At 46.8% G+C, this 20,378-nt stretch overlaps 1 protein-coding gene across 2 annotated transcripts in view; it reads right to left on the minus strand.

Moving 5' to 3' along the window:
* Nucleotides 1–20,378, minus strand: part of LRRC2 (leucine rich repeat containing 2) — a 43,018-nt gene that overhangs the window by 12,683 nt on the left and 9,957 nt on the right. For both annotated transcript variants that reach the window (XM_059160705.1, XM_059160704.1), the window contains exons 2-5: nucleotides 14,628–14,771; nucleotides 5,848–6,055; nucleotides 3,421–3,577; nucleotides 2,581–2,717 (exon numbers count right to left, since the gene is read on the minus strand). In XM_059160705.1, the coding sequence (XP_059016688.1) occupies nucleotides 2,581–2,717; nucleotides 3,421–3,577; nucleotides 5,848–6,055; nucleotides 14,628–14,752 (627 nt within the window). In that variant the 5' untranslated portion in view covers nucleotides 14,753–14,771. The remainder of the gene's footprint in view (nucleotides 1–2,580; nucleotides 2,718–3,420; nucleotides 3,578–5,847; nucleotides 6,056–14,627; nucleotides 14,772–20,378) is intronic.

The following is a 20,378-nucleotide window of genomic DNA, read 5'->3' on the forward strand; positions in this document are numbered from 1 at the left end:
GTCTACCTCCATACCACCTTGAATGCGCCCGATCTCGTCTGATCTTGGAAGCTAAGCAGGGTCGGGCCTGGTTAGTACTTGGATGGGAATTTGTCTGAAAATTCCAGTTCTGTCCAGATAAAAATCTGACATTCAGTCAGAATAAATACAACACTCAGTTACACAGAAGTTTCATTACCTTTACCTTTGCCTCAAAATTCCTGCTAGTTCCCTCCACGGGTCATTCATTCTATTTGCAGGTCTGTTTGAACTTGAATTCAGGATTGTGTCAATTATTTGTGTGAAAGGCAACTCATGAAGACAGGCACAATCATGCAAATACATAGAACCCTACTGAACAATACACTTAAAAACAGTCACAGTGGTAAATGTAACGTTATGTTTTTAACCAAAAAAAAAAAAAAAAAAAAAAAAAGTTTTAATGCCAGCATTTGGATATGGCATCCAGGCAAACGGTGCTTTCCTGAGTCTGTAGAGACCAGAACCTTGGGTGCTGTGTGTTTCCTTTGGATACATACAAGTTGGACACATAAGGCTGAGACAACCTGTCTTCAGCTACAGAGTTTCTATTTATCTTGAATAAACCCTAGTTTGGACAGGTGGCTGAACTTTATGTCCAGTGAGAACCATCCAGTCTGAAAATAGTGAAGTTATATATAAAGAGAGTCAGTGAGCTATTAAAACAGAGCCAACTAGGGAAGTATAACAAGTACAGTGCATTTACAGAATCCCATTCAAAGCAAAGAGCCTAAAAATCTCTATCCCGGTACATTTGCTCCCACCTATGTCAATATAGGGGAGTCAACAGGACATTGCTGTTTGCCAGGAAAAAAACAAACCCCACTTGTGGTTGCCTAGGGCTGCCTAATCCGCTAACTCATGCAGATTAACTGCAAATAGGAGAGACAGAATTTTGAGGGAATGAGAGAAATATCCTAAATGTGAATTATGGTAAATTGTACACTTAATGACTGAATCTGGGCATCTATAAATTATATCTCAATAAAGAGAAGGGAAAAGAGAAGGGACAGAGAGGCAAGCCTAGGAGGCTGCTGTTCCAGTTCAGATGGAGGACAGCACAGGCTTGGACCAGGCTGTCAGTGGCAAGGTGCTGGGTGGTGGTCAGACACAGAACCTATTCTGAAGGACACGTTCAACAGGACTTACTTATAGAGTGGAATCAGGGTATAGGAGCAAGAGATGTTAAGACGACTTGTCTTGCTTCCAGCCTGGACAACTGAGAGAAGACTGCGCCAATTTCTAAACTGGGGAGGCCTGGGGGCACCTGGGTGGTTCAGTGGGTTAAGCATCTGCCTTTGGCTCAGGTCATGATCCTGGCGTCCCGGGATCGAGCCCCACCTCAAGCTCCCTGCTCAGCGGAGAGCCTGCTTCTCCCTCTCCCTCTGCCTGCCGCTCCCCCTGCTTTGGCACGCTCTCTCTCTTTCTCTCTCTGTCAAATAAATAAATAAAAATTTTAAAAATAATTACATAAATAAACAAACAAACTTGGGAGGCCTGGGGAATGAGCAGTCTCAAGGAGAGTCACGCCCCTGGGCAGACACCCTCTCCTGGACTGTGGCCCTCACCTGGACTGTTGGGTATTTCCTGGGGCGATCGTGGAAGCAGTCACTTCCACCCGCCAAGAAGTTTCCAGGCAAGGAGAGTAACACCCCATCTGGGACTCTAATCAGCAACCAGGGCCTTATCAGCACCATACCAGCAACATTGTTTCCAGTCTGTTCCTTACCAGCAGGATTATGAGATCTCTATCTCCCTTTAGCATAAGAAGTCTGTTGAATTTTGTTTGGCAACACTCTTCCCTCTCAGTGGCTCCATTTCATCAGAATGGGATTCTAAATCATTTCTCCAGTAAATACAGACCAAAAGTCACTAGCGAATGTTGTTTAAATGAATGGAGCTTTAAAATCCTATCTGTTAGGACTGTTTCGGTTACCTACAAGTTTTTGTGAATATATTAACTTCTTTTAAAATTTTTACCCCCTTTATTTCCAACTGTTTCCAATTTATTTTACCACTGTGAATAAATAAATCCAGATCTGCATCACAGACAACAGGCATCAGACATTAAATAGACATTAAATAAAAATATCTCTTATGAAAACAGGACGTTTTGCCTAGTTTTGTTTGTTTCTTTTTTTGTTGTTTGTTTATTTTTTTTTCTTTTTTCTTTTTTTTTTTTTACAGAGGAGAGAGATCACAAGTAGGCAGAGAAGCAGGTGGGGGCGGGGGGGCTCCCCACTGTGCAGAGAGCCTGATGTGGGGCTCCATCCAAGGACCCTGAGATCATGACCTGAGCCGGAAGGCAGAGGCTTAATCCACTGAGCCACCCAGGCGCCCTGTTTGTTTCTTGACAGCTTTTCCGAACTTAAATTCAGCTCCTGGCCTAGTGTAAGAACATTTTGAAAGACCTTCTAGTCACTGGTATAAGGTGACTGAAATGTCAAGAAAGCGTGATATAAGAAAGATGGACTCTGACCTTGTGAACTGCCTTCCCCAGATCATCCCACGTCCTAAACCAAATACAAGTAAATTATAGTGCAAAAATGACTGCTTTCTTACTTCAAAGGGGAGCTCCGTTAATTCTAGGTTTCCAGAACAATCCAGTTTCTCTAGATTTTCACAGTCCCCCAATTCTGGAGGGATGCTTCTCAGAAGGTTGAAGCTCACATTGAGTTCTTTCAGATTCTTCAAGCGACCTGTCATCAGAACAAATGAACATCCATTGGGAAGATCCTTTAAGGTCTTTTAACAACAAACACAAGACAAAGAGAAAACATTATATAATGACGATGGGGGAGACAAGGAACATAATTTTGTATTGTTTTGTAAGCCCTTGATTAAATGTCAGCTTCTCTGTCCTTGATCACAGCATTTTGTGCTTACTCTCTAGTTAATCCTTCATGGAACTATAGGCAGCCCCCAGCTTTTGCCCCTCACACCCCAAGAGAAAGAGAAGCAGTAATGATCACTGTAGTCTTCATTTTAAGGTACTGCAGCTGAACAGAAATGTGATGGAGAATTATAAAATGTTGATCAAAATGACATAATAGGCTACGCTAAACTTACATGGGAATAATTGGTTGTCATTTATGTTTGCAATGAACATGTATTGCATGCATAACTTTCTAAAACTTAAAGAAAATAAACAAAGAGTTCACTCATGAGACTTCTAGTTTCTAAGCCATTGGCAAATGTCTGCCTGTGCCGAGTCCTGCAGGTGGGATGGTGGTATCACCACCCCAAGGGGACCTTGCAAAGGAACTAGCAGCTCTGGGAACCAAGGAAACAGCCCTGCCCAGCAGTGTCCTGGGCCACGAGGGAAAGGAAGCTCCACGCAGCCTGCCCACCAGCTGCCTGCCTGCCAGACGAGAGCACGGAGGCTCCTGCTGGTGAACATACCAATTTCAGCCGGAAGACGGGAGATTTGGTTTTTTGGCAGATCTAGAATTCTCATCGCTTGAAACAGCTCAATGTAGGTAGGAATGATTTGAATCAGGGTATTAGTGATGTGCCATTCTTGCAAGTGCGTCTGCTCCTTCAGTGAATCCGGCAGCTCCTGAGACAGAATGAATGACATCAGTCACAACTAGTTCCTCATGGTGTCGGAGCCGTGTGCAAAGTCAAGTATAACCGGGCATTTGCGAGAAAGGCAAGAAGCCAGACAGCGTGAGTGAGAGCATCAGACCTAACCTTAGCCCGCTGCACAGCCCCTCCATGAAACCACTTTAAGACTCTGGGGTTGTCATGAATCTCACAACAGAGGACTGGCCAATGAATTCCTGATATGAAAATCAAATGCCCAGTGAACACAGATAACCAGGCTCACAGCTATAGCCACGACATGTACTGTTGGTTTACAACACACTGATTTAACATCTTCTGAAAACAAAATCTGTCCATGCATTGGATTTTAAAACGTGTGCTATGTTTCCCTCCCTAGTTGCTTGATAAAGATCTAATCGTTGCTGTGCCAAGTTTCTCACTGTTTTTCTGAGTCTCTCATAGGAAAGAACACCAGAAAGAGAGCGGGGAGACATGAATGCTGGGCCAGGTTCTGCCTTTTTTCAGGCGCACCACCTCCCTGGTCATTTGTGAAGTGACAGAGGAACTCAGCAGAATCCAAGGCTGCCCTGGGTTCAAGGGTTCTGGGATATGATTGCAAAGGTGCTGAGAAGTGCTTATGGATGTAGGTTCTCCAGGCAGGCTGGGTAACCCTTGTGGGGGTATGTGCTTAGACAAAGGCCATGTTTGGCAATGACACAGGAGGATGATTTACCAGCGGTATGTAATTAGAACTGCAGAAGGGCACCCACTGATTTCAGTGATGGGGATGCAGAAGAAAAAGACTAGAGGTTGTAGAGCAATAAACTCCCCCAGTTTCAGAAGGCAGTGCAGCCTACAAGTCAGTGTCCTAGAATACTGGCTCATTCAGGACCCACAATGGTCCTCAGAGGGAGCTAAGGCAGGCCTTAGCCCCATTTTACTGAGGAGGAGAAAAAAATATATGAAAGTGGAGTAAAGTGCCTCCAGATCACATGACCAGTAAAGGACACCCACCACGATCCCCTCCCCAAATTCAGTCTCCCGGCCCAGGGTCGGGAGAGATGACGGGCAGGTTCCAGAGAACCCTGTCCCCCAGAAAGAGATCATCATACCAGTTTGCTTGCCCATAGCACAACACTCAGGTGCTGCTTCCACCAGAAAACGTCAGATCACCTGCAAGCCCAGGAGATACTGATGAGGGAGCAGGAGGCTGGCTGAGGACAAAGCAAAAGCTGGTGCCTTGCACCCCCTCTTCACCCTTTCCCCTCCATAAGTGTAGCATCCCTCAGGCAGCCCTGACTGCCATGAACAATAAGCAAATAGTTAACTTGCAGAGCTCACAATCCTGCTAGACAGGAGTCTCCCTTGGCTTACAAATGTCCTAAATCTCACTAACAAAGACGATTGATAGCAGGATTCTGACACCCCACCAAAAAGTCTCCCAACTATCTTAATGTTAATGGCTGGTCTAAAGACAACATTGATCCAGCAGCGAGGGCAAGGCCTCCGGCAGGCCTGGAACATCCTGGCACCTTGTAGGCCCTCGTTAGCATATGAAAACTCCACTGACACCTCCCTTCCCCTCACCTTCCCCCAACAGCAGGGTACAGAACCTGCCATCCCTCACAACCCGAGGCAGCAGCTCTTCCTGCCCACGGGTCCTGTCCCTGTGCTTTAATAAACCACCATTTTGCACCAGAGCTGTCTCAAGAATTCTTTCTTGGTCATCGGCTCCGGACCTCAGCCCACCAAACCTCACCTAGGTTCTAGAACTTCATCAATACTGCCCCAAGCAAAGCAGCAGGTCAGGACACGGGGAGCAGGAAGCCACCTGTAAAGCCCAGAGGAAAGAAAGGGGGTGGGGGCGGCTACCTCTTTGTCCGGGCCTCAGACTCTCAGAAAGAAAGACAGCTAAATCTGTCACCACCTACCAGGGGATGTTACCTGAAGGCTCGGTTCATTTAAAAAGAAAAAAAAAAAAAAAAAGGCAAAGAGTGATTTTAAAGGTCTTGGGAGAGAGACTGCAGGAGTAATCATTTTAAAGGCTGTGCCATCCTGCGGAGGGCCGCCAGGATCCCAGAGCCTGCCGCCCTCGGAGGGATCCTGCTGCCCTTCCCAGGACTTCAGGGTCTTGCACGGAGGAAGAGACCTGAGAACCTGGTTTAGAGCAGGCAACTGGCTCCTCCCCATCCATGGGAACGCTCTCTTTTGGCCAAGGCCAAGGCCAGTCAATGCCTCCAGCAGAATCCAGCAGCGCTTCGGGCACCCCCTCGCTGCACTCACCGTCCACTGCTCCCCTGAAAGCTCCAACACAAACGGACTCCTCCGTTTGTCTCTCTCCTTGGAAAGCGAACTCTGCCTCGCGTAAGTGTTCCTTTCGATCTTTTCCAGAAGCCTCACGCTGGTGTCTACGAAGCCATTCTTGCAGTATGTAGCCTGGGGGATGCCTTTCCTCCTGCACTCGGCCACGAAGTTCCACTCCTCCTTTATCCTAAACGGACAGCAAAGGCCGAAGTCACACTCCGGGGGAACCGCCCCCACCTGCCTGGAGTGGCCAGCAGACCACCTGCGCGCAGACGCAGTCCCTCCCCAGGCCGGCGATTTCTGCCCCCACCCCGCCACCCCCCCGCAGCGGCTGGAGACTCAGGGACCCCGCCACGGAACCAAATCTCAGCTCTGCCCCCTGCACTCTTTCCTGGGTCCCTCTGCTGTGGGAATGTAAGCGGCATCTTAAACCCTCAGAGTTGTGAATTATCAGCAACTTGGACTAAAAAAGTAGAGAAGGTGAGTGGGACGGAATTCCTAAAATTTCTACCAAAGTTACCTATGTATTTGATTAATTACAATTTCCTTTGATATTATGTGGTGCTAGCCCAAGTTGTTTTGTTTTAAGATTTTATTTATTTGTTTGACAGAAACACAGCGAGGCAGGGGGAGTGGAAGAGGGAGAATCAGGCTTCCCGTGGAGCAGGGAGTCCGATGCTGGGATCCCAGGACCCTGAGATCATGACCTGAGCCGAAGACAGATACTTAAGGACTGAGCCACCCAGGGGCCCCTCTTTTGTTTTTTAAATGCCTGGCCACAGGAGTATGCTAATATTTCAAGGGTGTCTGATTTGAAATATACAGGCAGCCCCAGTTTATATCATACCCTAAAAACGATCTTTACCACTCTGCAGAGACTAAAGTGAACTTGCAGAAAACTGATAGCAACACAAATCATTCTTGACTACAGACACACAAATCAATTCTGTCCGGTGGAGGGACAACCCTCCCCCACCTCTGAGGACAGATTGTTCCGTTTGCAAGTTCATTTCAATTTTCCTGATACCCAAACGTGTCTGTCCTTTGGATTCTCCTCTGAACTGGCTGTAACACCTCCCTCCTTATCCTCGTGTTCATAATGAGAAAACATGAATTTTTAACTCGCATTCCCTTTGTATCTGCACGTTTTCTGAGGGTTAACCTTTAACACAGGTTGGGCACCCTGTGAGAAGTCAGGCAGTGGTGATGTTGAGGTGGGAGAAAGCCCAGACCTCTTTCCCCCATCCCTTGTTGGGTTGGGACCCGCAGGGCTCAGAGAGCTGTGATCACCTTCTCCTTTATGTAGCTTCAACTGCTTTCAGTCCTGCCTGGTTTTTGTTTCACGCCCCCAAGTCCCCCCCATCCATGCCCCATCACCCCCAACCCCCTGTAATGTTCAATTCTTAGGGAATGAGTAAGCAGGGAAACCAGAGGGGCAAAGCTGCTGGGACAGTGTGCAGAGGGTGTGGAGCTAGCTAGAGACCTCTGATTCAGAGCCAAGCCCACACTGCTAAAGCAATCACAGGTGCTGAAACATTCTAGTAAGTGTTTATAGACAGTCTTTCCACCAGTCGAAAGTTAAGCGTGTTAGCAAAGCTTGGTAGCAACACTAGAATGTGATCAATGTCAGTAATTCCTCAGGAGAGCTGCAATGCAGGGGTGGGTGGCTGGTGACACAGCCAGACCCTGCCAGTCACCAACCCTCTAGATCCCAACGGATTTTGTAAAGATCCTATGTATACTGTATGATCCAAACATTCCACTCCTGGGTATTCCTAGAAGACAGGGGAAAGCATATATCCATACAAAGACGGGGGCATATGTTCATATCAGCTTTATAGCCCAAACCTGGAAACAACCCAAACACACCTTCACAGGTGAATGGATGGACACACTGTAGCTTATTCACGCTACTCGGCAATAAAAAGAAATGAACTCTTGATACACACTACCGCATGAGTGAATCTCAAGGTCATCAGGCTAAACGAAAGAATCCAGGTAATCAATCAATCAACCAATCAATCAATAAAAGAATCCAGACCCAAAAAAGTATTCCATTTATATAAAATGATTTGTAAGACTCTAATAAATGCGGGGCGCCTGCGTGGCTCAGTGGGTTAAAGCCTCTGCCTTCAGCTCGGGTCATGATCTCAGGGTCCTGGGATCGAGTCCCGCATCGGGCTCTCTGCTCAGCGCGGAGCCTGCTTCCTCCTCTCTCTCTGCCTGCCTCTCTGCCTACTTGTGATCTCTGTCTGTCAAATAAATAAAATCTTTAAAAAAAAAAAAAAGACTCTAATAAGTGCAAAGTCATCTACAAAGACAGGAAGGCGTGACTGCCCTGTCGAGGACAGGGATGAGAGGAAAGAACCACCAAGAGTGAGGAAGAGGCTTGTAAGGTGACACACGTGACCCTATCTTGATTGTGGAGATGGTTTTAGGGACATATACATACATCAAACATTTCAAATTGTATCCTTTAAATACATGTGGTTTCCTGTGTGTAAGTTATGCTCCTCAGTAAGGCTTTTATAAATAACATTTCGTGGTCCCACTTTCATCACCTCCGAGTCCCTCCTCAGCCCCTTTGCACCTCTCTTGCTGTTTCCCATGCACCTAGCAAACATCACTCTAGCTGGTATCCACTCCCCCTCCTCTGCCCGCCACCCCCTGCCCCCCGGTTCTGCACATGCACCCATCCAGGACACAAACATGAAGGAAAGTTCACCACCTTGCAAACTGGCCTCATTTTGGATGGTAGCCCCTGACCCAGGCCCCTCGCTGCTTCCCAGAAGCCCTACCACACTCCCAAGCTCATCTCTTTGCTGTAGGCCCTAGGTGACTCTTAACACATTTTCTCCCTTTCAAGCAAACCTCCATCACCGCCTACCCCATCCTCTACCCCAGAGCTTCTAGTCCAGGGAGGGAAGAAATGAAAGAGAACAGAACACCTGGAAGTCCCAGCACCACATCCACACCACCTGCTCCTGTCTGTTCCTGTCAGCTCTGCCTGTGCTTCGGCTGGTCTGGAAGAACTCTCCCAGATCCTCCTGGTTACCCCCCTCCCGAGCACCCAGCCTCTCACTGGCTCAAGGACTTCCTGCTTGTCTCTTGAGTATTTCCCTCCTGAGGATCACTCCCATTAGCACATGCACTCAGTTTTTTCTCCCAACTCAAAGGGCAACACTGCCACCATCATCTTCCCCACCCCACCCCCACCTTCCTGCAATGTCATGTCTTCCATCAAGCCTGCTTCTCTGCTCCACCTTACAGCCAACCCCACGAAAGAGCTGTGCTGGCTCACATCCACAATTCTCCGTTCCCATCCCCCTATTGAACGCCCTTCGCTCGGCGTCCCCCTTCTTTGGAAATTGTTCTCAAGGTCATCACGACCTCCACTTCGCTAGACCCAGTAGCCAAATCCAGTCCTCATCTCCTCTGACCCATCTGGAACATTTGGCACAGCTTTTCTTCCCCCATCAAGCCTGATTGCCCCTTGGCTCCCTCTCTCTGCCGATTCCACTCCTACCTCTCTAGTCACTGGGCTGCCTCCCCCTCAACTTCCCAACCTCCAAATCTCCAAGGTCCCAACACCCAGTCCTTGGGCCTCTGCCCTTCTCTATCTACACTCATTCGTTGGCTATCTCACAGTGCATGGCTTTAAATGGATCTGTATGCTGATGATGCCCAGTTACAGTTATCTAGCCAAGACTGCCTCACTGACTCCTTGCTTCTCCCGTAGCTCCACCTGAATGTCTAAAATTAACATGTTCCAGGGGCGCCTAGGTGGCTCAGTGGGTTAAAGCCTCTGCCTTTGGCTCAGGTCATGATCTCAGGGTCCTGGGATCGAGCCCCGCATCGGGTTCTCTGCTCAGCAGAGAGCCTGCTTCCTCCTCTCTCTCTCTGCCTGCCTCTCTGCCTACTTGTGATCTCTGTCAAATAAATAAATAAAATCTTTTTATAATTAAAAATTTTTTAAAAATTAAATTAAATTAACATGTTCCAACCCAAATTCCTGATCTTCACCCCAAAACTTGCCTCTTACCCATTCCGTAAAAGGTTTCCAGATGCTCTGGCTAAAAACCTCAGGCCCATCCTTGGCTCCATACTTTCTTCATGCCTCATATCAAATCCATCAAGAGATAACGGTCAGTTCTCCAAGAATCACGCCACTCCCCACCACCTTCCCTGCTTCCATTCTTGCCCAAGGCGCCATCCTCTGCACCACTCTTGCCTCCCTAGGGTCTAAACTTGCCCAGCATTTCAAGTAAGCCCATCACAATGACAGTCACACTCTGTCCTTGGCTCTTTGTTTCACCCAGCAAAGCAATGTCCCATTGCGTCTCCAAAGCCCTACAAGGCTGTGCCCTCACCTGTCTGTCTGGCCACATCCAGTGGTGCAGTCGCTTGCTTTCCTGGTCTGCTGACTGGCTCCCTTGCTCCTCCTTGAACACCCAGGACAACCCATGCCTCAATATTTGCATTGCTCTTTTGTCTGCCTGGGACATTCGTTCCTGAATTTCGGCAGGGTTGGCTCCCCAGGTCTACGTGTACACTTTTTGCTCTTCCAAAATGACTTTGGGTATCATTGGAGTTTCAAGCTTGCCATTAAGCTGGGAGAAAGAGGAGCATTTGAAAAAAATATTTTGCCGATGGCCCTGGCTAGCCTGGCTACCACCCTACCAAGGTCCTAGTCACAGCGAGCTGAGCCGGGGTAAGCACTCGGCTAGCAAGGAGGCAGGGCTTCAGGATCTACCCATGACATCTCCATGTAATGTCATAAAAGTAGTATAAGTTTAAAAAAAGGCCAGCACATGGAGGGAGATGAATTTCATACTGGGAGAAAGTGGCGGGATGGGCTTGGGATCGTTACTTTTCCTTATTAGCTCTTCTGTATAGTTTAACTATATTTTAATACCATGTGATTTTTTAAAATGTAAATACCTAGGGCCACCTGGACAACTCGGTTGGTTAAGCATCGGAGACTTGATTTCAGCTCCGGTCATGATCTCAGGGTCCTGGGGTCGAGCCCTGTGTCCAGTTCTGCCCTGGGCATTGAGCCTGTTTAAGACTCTCTCTCTCCTTTCTCTCCCTCTGCCCTTCCTTCTACTCCTGCATGCTGTCTGTCTGTCTGTCTCTGTCTCTCTCTCCCCCCACCATAAATAAATAAATAAATAAATCTTTTAAAATAAATAAATGTAAATGCCTGCCTATGGATCTAGATCAGACTGTAGCAGTCAGGGCTGTGAGGCAGACCCTGGGTCTAAGACATGCAGATTGAAGGAAAGAGGAAATCCCCCCAAAATGGCAGCAGCCAACAGCACAGACACTGTTCACCAAGCCTTGTGCTCACCAAGCACTTTTCAGGTTAACATCTCTTTTACCCTCATTTCTTAGACTGAGTCCAAAGGGCTACCCTGCCAATGTAATGAAACGATGCCCATTAAGCTTTACAGAATACATATTTCCTTTATCACGAAGAACAAACCAACATAAATGGCTCACATATTTGGGGGCAGCTAACATATAATGGAGAAAAGAGAAGATATGAGACACATCTCATTAAAAAGAAGCATATACCAAATCTTTTGGGGATTTCTTTTTAAATGTTTTCTATCCCATTCCCTCTGAAACCCCATGAGAATATAAACTATTTTTTGGTGAGAGTCAAGACTTTGGTGAGAGTCAACTCTTTTTTTCAATTCCATTCTCTTCCTCCAGAGTGATTAAAATCAGTAAACAGTCTAGCATAAGATAATAGAGTTGTTGAATCGCTCCCTTGTACACATGAGACTGGTGTAACATAGTGTGTCGGCTGCCCTTCAATTTTAAAAAAATGGGGGAAAAAGATCAAAAGAGATAAATAAATACATGAATAAACTGTCTTTGTCTTTATACGTTATCACCCGTATAACTGAATAATCATCCCCTTGAATCAATTTTAGCAGAACCTCAAATACAAGACATGTAAAACAATGCCATTACAGTTTCACTAATTAAATCAGTAAATGTGCAAATAAAGTGCTCTTCCCTTAAGGAACGAACCCACAATCCTAGCCTAGATGGCAGAGAGCCTTCCTGGGTGAAAAAGTCCTCACTCAGAACCTTCCAGCTGCTCTTCTATTTCTCCCACTCAGTGACTCAGTTTCATCCAGGCAGGATGCTATTCTGTATTGTATCTTTGCTTAAAATGCTTTTTTAAAATATATATATTATTTATTTATTTGTCAAAGAGAGAGAGCACGCACAATCAGGGGGAGCAGCAGGCAGAGGGGGAAGCAGGATCCCCATTGAGCAGGGAGCCCAATGTGGGACTTGATCCCCAGACCCTGAGATGCTTAACCAACTGAGCAACAGATGCTTAACCAACTGAGCCACCCAGGCGCTCCTCTGTTTATCATTTTTAAGTTTTGATACATGCTTCATGAAATAAAGACAGTCTTACAAAATGGAGCACCATGAAGTGAGGTCACAGAGCAAGCTAGAGCCTGTTTTCATAAAATTAAATTAACCAGATAATTGCTTTTTCTGATAAGACATTCGTCGGGTTTTCAATATGTTAATTTCCCCGCAGGAAACAGATCTTGAGAAACTAAAGTTACCCTACAAATAGTGTTAAGAATCGCAGCATGAATCACAGTACAGAAACTCAGAGACACCTGCCAAAAAAGGGAAATTCATTCATACGTTCATTTTTTTGCAGGTCCTGGGAAGCCGATCAGCTTGCTCCTTGAACCCCACATTCCTCCCTCCACTATCCCTACTTCACCCTCACCTGCCCAGCCAATTTGACGGCTGTTTTTCTTATCCTGAGCTAGAAAAACCTAACTTCCCTAAGAAGTTTTCTGTCTTAGGGCAAGCAAGATAAGACAGGGCACCAGCCCTATTCAGGGCCAACCCGGTACATAGGAACCATGGGAAGCTGTCTACAAAGTCATTTCACAGCAGGATGAAAGAAGCCAAGAGGCAAAAACCACTCCAAAGCAGCTGGACCCTAGCTCTCTGCAGATGCTTCCTGCTTCCAGAACCCTCAGGGGGTTACATCAGCTACAGACACTTTCCAGCAAAACCCCCAGGGCTTGGGTCCCCCTTTAGCAAGTTGTCCTACCCTAGAGTAACCCAGATGCTAGGAGTAAGGAGAAGGTCAGAGCAGAGCTGAGAGACACTTTGGGCTCACAGGTCCAGGGACCTGTGTAATTCGTGCTAGTGTAGATCGCTCAGACCCATTGCCATAGGTGTTGCCCAGTCTGAGGTTCCAATTCTTAAATTCAAGATTCATCTCATATTGAATAACCTCCGATTAATGCAAGTGAAAAGAACGTCCCAACTATGTGTGACTGCAGCATTGTGCAGGGAAAAGATCTTGGCCAAATCCTCCGCTTACCAGCTATGTCAACTTGGGTAAGACATTTGGGTCCCAACTTCCTCGTCTTCAAGTTGGGGATAAGGGTAACCACCTGGAATGGCTGTGATGCTTACAGTAACAGCTTAATTAATTATCAGACATGATCAGAATAGGTACTGGTTTGATCCAGATAGTTCATAAGAATGGAGAGCCAAGAACAGAGAGACATTCACACCTTACACATTTTGTTTTGTTTTGTTAAAGATTTTTTATTTATTTGACAGAGAGAGATCACAAGTAGACGGAGAGGCAGGCAGAGAGAGAGAGAGAGGGAGGAGGAAGCAGGCTCCCTGCCTAGCAGAGAGCCCGATAAAGGACTCGATCCCAGGACCTTGAGATCATGACCTGAGCTGAAGGCAGAGGTTTAACCCACTGAGCCACCCAGGAAGCCCACACATTTTGTTTTTAACTTAAAGTACAGGGGCACCTGGGTGGCTCGGTCGTTAAGTATCTGCCTTCAGCTCACGACATGAGCTGGGATCTAGCCCCACGTAGAGCTTCCTGTTCTGCAGGAAGCCTGCTTCTCCCTCTCCCAATCCCCATGCTTGTGTTCTCTCTACTGCTGTGTGGGTCTCTCTGTCAAATAAATAAGTAAATCTTAAAAAAAAAAAAAAAAAACTTAAAGCACAGAAAAATATCAACCGTTGCCAACTTGAGATAAAGTTATGGACCTCCTCGGAAACTGGGTCTGCTGATCAGAATCCCATTCTGCCTTTCTTATATAAACCACACCCTCCGCACATCATGCAAGAGCTCCAGTTTGGGATCCTTCATAGGGAATTAAAAAGTCAGAGATGCAAAGCCACCGGCATGTGCAACCTCTCCAACTGGTCCTACTGCATTGGATTTGTGCAGTGCTGAGTCAATTGTGTGGCCCTTGGTTATCCCAAATGGAGTTTTTCCAAAGCGATCAGCTTCATTTCATATACCTATCACTCTCTTTTCCTCCTGTATCATGAGCTTACACGAGCATAGACAAATTATCTCCTCTGCAGCCAAGTAAAAAATAGTATCAGTAGAGCAAGTCTTAGTCCGCATTCAGCTCAACTGGTAAGGATGGAAATACATGACAGGGAGTACCTTTGAGCTGCTCCAGGGCATGGGAGAGAGTTTACTGTGTCATCGCTGTGCACCCCGTGCCTGGTACGGTGCCTGGAATGCATGTGGTACTGTATACCACGGGCTCGCGATTATGGGAATCAGACATTCGCTGTGGGCAACAGTGGGATGGCTTCAAAGTCCAATGAGTAAGTGTCACAGAGAAATCCCAGAAGGGCCTTCCTCTCTACAACATGACCACAGCTTGCCTAGCCCCCACTCACTAAAGAAGCTACAGGCAAGTAGAGAAAACACATACTTTTCCAATGCACTTTTCTCGAGCCTTTCTGTCTCCTTCTTCTGCCAAGCTTTGTGCTTCTTGACGCGCGTCTCCCACAAGGCTCTGATGACAGAAATGTCGAACACGACCACTTTGTGTCCCATTTTGGGAGCATGAAATTACCTATTTAAAAAACACACATATGTCAGCTTCACACACACACAACACAAGAAAATAGTTTTCTTACAACCTTGATTTTTTTTTAAGATTTTTTTAAAATTTATTTGAGATAGAGTGCGCATGCCGGCCAGCGATGGGGAAAGGGCTCAGAGAGCAGAGTGGGGGAGGTGGGGAGGTGGGGGAGGTGGGGAGGTGGTGGCGGAAGGAAAAGGACAAGCAGACTCCTGGCTGCCGGCTCCGCACAGAGACCATAACACACTGAAGTTGGATCCCAGGACTCCAAGATCCCAACCTGAGATCACGAGCAGAACTGAAACCAAGAGTCAGACGCCCAACGACTGAGCCATCCAGGCACCCCAGTTTTAGCATGAACTTTGAAATGAAACAAGAATGAATCCATCCTCATAAGTAATGATGAAATGCCCTGTGAATTCCAGAATGGCAGTTTGCTAATGTTCTTAAAGCCTGATGGTACTCTGGGTTAAGTCAAGTCCAACACCCAGCCTGTGGCTCCTCTAGAAGGTCACACTTGTAGCTCTACCTCTCAGCCAGATTTGGGGATTCCCAAAGCCCAGGGGGGCCCTTCATAAGCCTCTTGGTTCCATGTTCTATTGAATTTTCTAGCAGCTCATCTTTCCACTAGGGCTGTACCAGACTCAAGGGTACGTTTGTGAGTTAATCAGAAAACACACACACACACACACCTGGTGACCTGAGACTACACCAGCAGTCACCATTAAACAACAAAACCAATCCTTGCACCAAGAACCATGAGCACTTTCCCAGTAGGGACTGACCACGACACAGAGCATGGGGACGGGTCCTGCGAGGGTCCCCTGCAATATGAACCTTCACAGGCTGCTGGTCTCTGTGTATGTAAGGAAAGTCAAGGGCAGGTGCATCTTGGCCCTTCATCGAAATGAGACCCAGCACAGTGTCTGGCACACAGCAGACTCTGTAAATATTTGTGAAGTCGATAAACGAAAACTGAATAAGAGGTTTGCATCCAGATTGCTCCTCTCTCAGGCCACTCAGTGAGCTTCCTCTCTCCTTTTTATGTTCCCATCTTCTTTTTTTCTTTAAGATTTTATTTATTTATTTGACAGACAGAGATCACAAGGAGGCAGAGAGGCAGGCAGAGAGAGGAGGAAGCAGGCTCCCTGCTGAGCAGAGAGCCCAATGCGATGCAGGGCTCTTGGGGGCTCTATCCCAGGACCCAAGGATCACGACTGGAGCCGAAGGCAGAGGCTTTAACCCACTGAGTCACCAGGTGCCCCATCTTGTTTTTATTTTATTCATTGCCTTAAGTGATTATTTGTTCACCGAAAAAAAAAAAAACAAAAAACTGTCAAGATGTAAAAGTACTTCTTAATGTTCATTCCTCTAACCTGCACTGATCTCCCTTATCTAAAAATAACTTCCTAGTTATCGTTTTACATTTCCCCTACTTAGTAGCATTGAAATCTGGCTCCATCCACTTCCTGATTCATGCACACACGCACACACACATACACGCGCGTGCGCGCGCGCACACACAGCGTGTCAGTCAGCCAATCGTAGGGCTGTTGAATATTCTCTGCTCCAGTTCCAGATGCTTCTAAATGGCAGTCCTTGGGGACACAAAAGCAAATATTTGATCTTCAGACTCAGCTGTGTACTCGCCACGAAGGGCTTGCCAGGCTGAGCGGGAAAGCCGGCTTCTGTCTGTGCAGTGGAAGGCTGGAGAGCCATCATTTTCGTCTTAACGAGCTGAAAATGCTGGCCCCGGCTTACTTCCATCTTTCCCTTCATTTCTGACATCTGGGACTGTCTTTTGTCTGCCTTTAAATATTTTTACCTCAAGGAGATTTCTGGCAAAGGTACAAGAGATGCACCTTTTTGTGCGGACCGATGTTCTCAATTCTCTGGGGTCAATAACATGAGCGAGGCATTGGAAGGTCCTGGAACTCTATTTAACCTTTTCAGGAACTGTTGGACTGTTTCCCCAAAGCAGCAGCCTCATGTTCCTGCCCTGACAGCCGAGCATGAGGGTTCTGGTGTCTCCACATCCTCTCTACGCTCGTTCTTCCACTCTCTCCCACCATGGCCGTCCCAGTAGGTGGGGGCAGTGGTCTCTAGTGGTTTTGATTTGCGTTTCCCTGACAGCTAATGAGGTTGACTGAACATCTTTTTATGTACTTATGGACCATTTTTATACCTTCTTGGGAGAAATGTCTATTCATATCCTTTGCCAAATTTTAAATGGGGCCATTTGTCTTTTTAATTGTTGACTTGTAATAGCTCTTTCTATGTCCTAAGCACGGGTCTTTTGTCTGATACATGATTCACAAATGTTCTTCGATTCCAACCTTTTATTTTTAACCTAATTATACGGTTATATTTGGTATGAGATTTTGTAGACAGAACCTTTTACTTTTTTTTTTTTTTTTTTTTTTTTAAGTAGGCTCCATACTCAGTGTGGGGCTTGAACTCACAACCCTGAGATCAATAGTCGTATCCAGCCTGGAGCCGCTGTTGACAGAATCTTGTTGGATCATTTATTTCACACATTCCAACAACGTCTTTTAATTGGTGTATTTGAGCAATTTACATTAACCATAATTACTGATACTTTGCATTTAGGTCTAAATTCACTTATTACCCATTTTCTGCTGGATTCCTCTTTTGTTTTCTTTTTACACTTTCTAGCCTCCTTTTGTGTTTATCTGAACATCTTTTTAGTATTCAATTTATTTTCTCTATTGTGCTTTGGACTCTGTTTCTCAGTGTAGTCTTTCCTTTTTCATGGCTGCCCTAGGGAGGATAAGCTCCCGGCTTCACTTCTCATAGCCCATCAGAAACAATATTTTACCCCATGGAGTGAGTCGTGGAAACCTCACTACCACTGAGGTCCCTTAGGCTCTCGCCTCGGTGCTGCCATTGTCCCTTGCACTGAATCTGTCAGTGTTCTATTTTGGGCTTCCAGTCCTGAAATGTTTTTAAAGAACTCACGAGGAGGACGCTAGCCCATCACATCTACCCTGATACGGACCGGACCGTATCTGTGGCTCCTCCCTCATTCCTATTGTCCCATGTCCCCTCTGGTAGCATTTCCCTTCTGCCTAAACAACTCCCCTAAACAGTCCCCTCAGACAGAGACCTCAGCTGACAAAACCTCTGTTCCCCTTCACCTGAATATCTTCTTTTCACTTTCACTCCTTTTTTTTTTCCTTTTTCCTCTTTTCCTTTTTTTTTTCTACCTTCACTCCTGAAGATGGTTTTTGCTGGATAGCGAATCCTGAGGTAATTCTTTTCAACATTTTATAGACACTGCCTGTGTCTTCTGGCCTCCATGGTTTCCCACGAGAAAGGTACAGTAGTTGGAACTATAAGTCTCATCAAGGTGACGCGTCACGTTTCTCCCACGACGTGTTGAGAATTATTCCTTGTCTCTGGGTTTCCTGTTTAATTATGACAAATCTGGGCATGGGTTTCTTTGGGTTTATGCCGTGTGGGATTTCCCTAGCTCCTCTGGTCGGGAGGTTCTAAATTTTGCCAAATTGGGGGATTTTCGGCCATCGTTTTTTCTCCAGCTATTTTTTTTTTTTTTCTGCAATGCCCTCTTCCTCCCCTCTTCTGGGACTCGGACAAAACAAATATTAGCCGTTTCAATATCATTTTGTAGATTCTTGAGGCTGTTGGCTTTTTTAGACATCTCTTTTCCTTTCTTTTTTCAGATTTATAATATCCAGCAATCCATCTTCAAATGTCCCACACCTTCCCATATCATCTCCATTATGTTTATGAGTCTATCCAGGGAGTATTTTATTTCAGGGATTGTCTATTTTATTTCTAAAGTTGCCATTTAGTTCTTTTTATCTCCGACTTCTTGTTGGTCCTTTCTCTTTCCATTCACACCCGAGGGCAGAGGGAGAGGACTCCAGAAAGGACAAACTTGGAAGGGCTTCCAACCTCGTTTTAGAAGTTGCAGCTCAGCGCAGTGGAGAGCAGGGTAGTCCTCTGGTTTGGTCAGGCTGGTCTGGCTCACTGGGCAACTGACAGGCCACGCCCCCCACCCCAGGATGGAAGGCCACCTGACCAGTCACCAGGGGTGCGGACATATGCAGTGTGGGTCCTGGGTCGTAGGAAGCCTTCAGAGCACAGGGGCTTCACGAGGGCTCTGTTTTCTAGGTGGAGAGCACTGCAGAAAGCTTCTTGCTAGCCAGGGCTATCCATTTGCAAAGGACCAGGTTCTGGGCCTGGGGCTGGGGCCAGCTCATGTACCCAGACCCCTGCTGGCCCCCTCCTGCCCACACCGGAACAGGAAGGAGAACTCCTTCCACGGTACTGTCCCTTTAGTGCTGTCCCCTGAGAAGGCTGAACGGGTTGTTCACTTGAAAGGACAAGTACTTCAAGGAACAACACAGTGTGTCATACAGCACAGACGTTGAAGGCTATGTTCAAAGCCAAGAGGCACTACGTTGATGACTGACACAGTAGGTGTTTCAGTTCAGACATCACATTCCCTCCTCCGGCCTTCTGGGACCAGAATTCCCAGGGTGGGGACTGTCCTCAGATTGTACGGGTGGACTGCCCATGTGCGCCCCCCAGTGGCTGTCTGGGATGGAGGTCATGGTCCACCCTGCCCTTCGGCTCAAACAGCAGAAGGCATGCTGATAAGGGTCAGACTCCCAGGGAAGGCTCAAGGATGAGCCCAGGAGCTCTAAACAACGTATGGTTGTTCTCAGAGCTCTTCCCTCTCCTCTGTTCCCCCAGTTCTTCTAGATTGCTGGGGCACCCTTTTACAGTCCTTTGGCCAGAGAGCTGGGGCTTTAGTCCTCCTGCTTTGTTGTGCACCCACTTTTGGGGGCCAAGTAACAGGAGGCCCTGGGGAATAGAAAAAGCAATGAGAGTTTCCTCCACTCTCTGGGGCCTGCAACTCCTCACATCCAAACGGAAAGACCCCTTTTCTCAAAGTTTTGAGTGACTGAGGCCCTCCACTATCAAACCCCTGCCCCCATGCCCCTGCACCTCCTGCTATCACTGAATCCTTTAGGGCCCGAGGCATGACAGGATGGAGAAAAGAAAAACAGGGATTTGACCTCTCTCTCTGAGCATGAGGGGTCCCCTTTTCCTCTCCTGGAGTGACATTCAGTACCCTTGTGCCCAGTTGTGGGTTCCAGGCTGCCTTGAGTCCAGGCAGTACAACACTGGAGGGGAGGTGGGGAGGGAAACATACCACAGGCTCTCTGTACTTGGAATTCTGGGGTCTTTCCCTTACTCTGTTGCCACCAGCTGGTTTTCACAGTCTTCATACTCCTGTTTCGTGTGCTCCTTCCGGGTTTTAGAACCACATTCAACGGGAGAGACATGGTGGAGGATGCCTGACTCCGTGTCCCCCAGAACCAAAAACCACTGCATGTCATTTGTCTTTTACCACGTTCCTTACTCTGTCATTTTCAGCTCAGGAGCACCTCAGCTGCAAACATCTTAACCAAAGTTGGCTTTTAACCAAAAAAAAAAGCCAGTCTGAACACAAGAGAGCACAGTCCCCAGCCTGAAATGGAGAAAAATTAGAAAGAGAGAAAGAACCAGGCAGACTCAAAGGCTTTGAGGCAATCGCTGTACATA

Source organism: Mustela lutreola, chromosome 2 (assembly GCF_030435805.1).
Source record: "Mustela lutreola isolate mMusLut2 chromosome 2, mMusLut2.pri, whole genome shotgun sequence".
NCBI classification, from domain to species: domain Eukaryota; kingdom Metazoa; phylum Chordata; class Mammalia; order Carnivora; family Mustelidae; genus Mustela; species Mustela lutreola.